At 37.9% G+C, this 2,069-nt stretch overlaps 1 protein-coding gene across 1 annotated transcript in view; it reads left to right on the forward strand.

The window, feature by feature from the left end:
- The window catches only part of PPA2 (inorganic pyrophosphatase 2), a 34,749-nt gene extending 32,680 nt beyond the window's left edge, over positions 1–2,069 (forward strand). Inside the window, exons 12-13 of the mRNA XM_031066495.1 lie at positions 890–929; positions 1,965–2,069. Coding sequence (XP_030922355.1) covers positions 890–929; positions 1,965–1,993 — 69 coding nt within the window. The 3' untranslated portion in view covers positions 1,994–2,069. The remainder of the gene's footprint in view (positions 1–889; positions 930–1,964) is intronic.

Here is a 2,069-nt window from a genome sequence, read left to right on the forward strand (position 1 = left end):
AAGAGATTCTTGGTTCAGTGAGATGAGATTTTGATCTAGTCATGGTGGGAAAGTACTAAGTCTTTATCTCAAGCTTTTTGAGCAGAAGTGGCAGGCACCTGCTTATAAATAGTGACCTCTGGATCTCCCTGCCTTATGAGATAAAGCTTGGGTTTTGCTGGGAACAGAGGGGATATTCTGCTGATAGGATCTGGGTTATGTTTGTCATACTGGTACCTCCTTTCAGACCAGTCACATAACCCCCCCCCCCCGCCCCCCATACAGGTAATTATTGTGGATAGGTGGGAAGTAGAATCCTGCTTCTTCCTTCCCTCCTCAGGGGCTTTGTTCTGCTCTTCAGTGTTTAGAGCCCCGTGCCTGCTCAGATTCAGGAGGGCTATGTCACACCAGTGCAGCTCAGCCCAAGTGCTGCTGTGCTAAGGAAGGGCAGTGGAAAATTGTTACATCCTCATCACGAGACAGGGTGATTCCAGATGTGTTAAAAGTGTCTTTAATTTTGTCCTTTAAGTTACAGGACAAGACAGGCTGTGTACTCCTGTGATTGAATAGTGGCATATCCAGCTTTGAAATGCTAGACCTGAATTTTAAAACAAATGGTCACTTTCTACGGATCTGAATTATTCTGTCAAAATGGAATTGTAAAAGAGTATCGTCGCACCTTTATTTAAAATAGTTTGCATGTATTTGATGCAAATTGTATGTGTGTGTATGCATTCATATGCATACCTGACAGTGAAACCTGTATAATAACTGGAAAATTCTGGTTTAGTTACTGTCTCTTGACTTGAGTATTAAAATACCTTTGAATTTGGGTGCTATCTATGAAACCTTAAGTAAGTACTGAGATCTTGGTTTAGGTTTTTTTCCTATTTTTTTTTCTCTTTTGTAGGCACCGGCATTTATGAATGGAGATCCTGTTTCACCAGAAGGTACCTTTTTTCTCACATGTCATATGACTTCTCTTAATTACTGGCTTTAAAAATTGACATGAAAACTGTTTTGTTGTAAAAAGGCAATTTAGTGTATATAAACATTATAATAGTTATATCCTGTCATATGATATTGCCTGTCTTGTGCTAAATAGAACATGAACAGAAATTCACAAATGCTTTGTGGGAGAAGATTACTTTTGAGTGAAAGTGTAGTCCACATAAAAAGATAAGAAGACAAAAATTTTCTCTTACTGATCATGCAAGGCAAATGCATGACATTTATCCTTTTTAAAGGAGATAGGTTGCTTTGCCTTAGTTTTTGTCACAGTAGCTAACTAATCAAATAGCTCCTCTCCTTTTCCTCAAATTGACATAACCTTACCTAATTTTCAAGTGTAAGTTCTAAAGACAAAATTTTATCCTTTCACTGTTACGATTTTTTCATGTTAACAGAACATGTGTTTTTCTTTAAGAAATAAGAATGCATCCTACATTTTCAGTTTTAAGTACTTTAAAAAAAGATTTTTCTACTGGCAGGAGCTATAGAAGACGTATGTGCTTTTTGAGATGGAGGGAGTTACAGAAATACTGAGTTAAACTTAGTCATGAGCCAAGTGCCAAAGTGCTTGAGAAGCAACATCTGTGTAGCCCATGTCATGGGAAAGCAAGTTGCATTCCATTTGCCTTTATATGGCATGCCAATAAATAGCATTTATTTACCAGAGGATTAGATCTTAGACCTCTGGCAGACAACTGAACATCATCTGCCTGATCTGTCATGTTTTCCAGGTCACAACAGTGTTATAACTTGTTGCAGGACTGGTACAGCCAAACTGTTAAAATGAACAGATATTTTGAGGCTGTGCTTTTCACAGGGTGGGGAATGGAGCTAACACAGCTAATACTGCTAACATAGCAGTATTGTTATGGGGGGGAAGGTAACTGAAAGGGTAGAATGTTGTTTTTTCAAGTGTTTGTGTATGACCAGTTTTATAGAACTAATGTCACTCTTGTATTTTTTGTTTGTTTTAGTTGATTACTGGTACTTTTTTCCCAAGTGATCATCAAGGTCTTCTGAAGGTGCATCATCAAATCTTAAAAATCATCCCTTCCTTTGAAGATGGACGAAAGCACTGA

Source organism: Geospiza fortis, unplaced genomic scaffold, assembly GCF_000277835.1.
Source record: "Geospiza fortis unplaced genomic scaffold, GeoFor_1.0 scaffold11, whole genome shotgun sequence".
Taxonomy (NCBI): Eukaryota; Metazoa; Chordata; class Aves; order Passeriformes; family Thraupidae; genus Geospiza; species Geospiza fortis.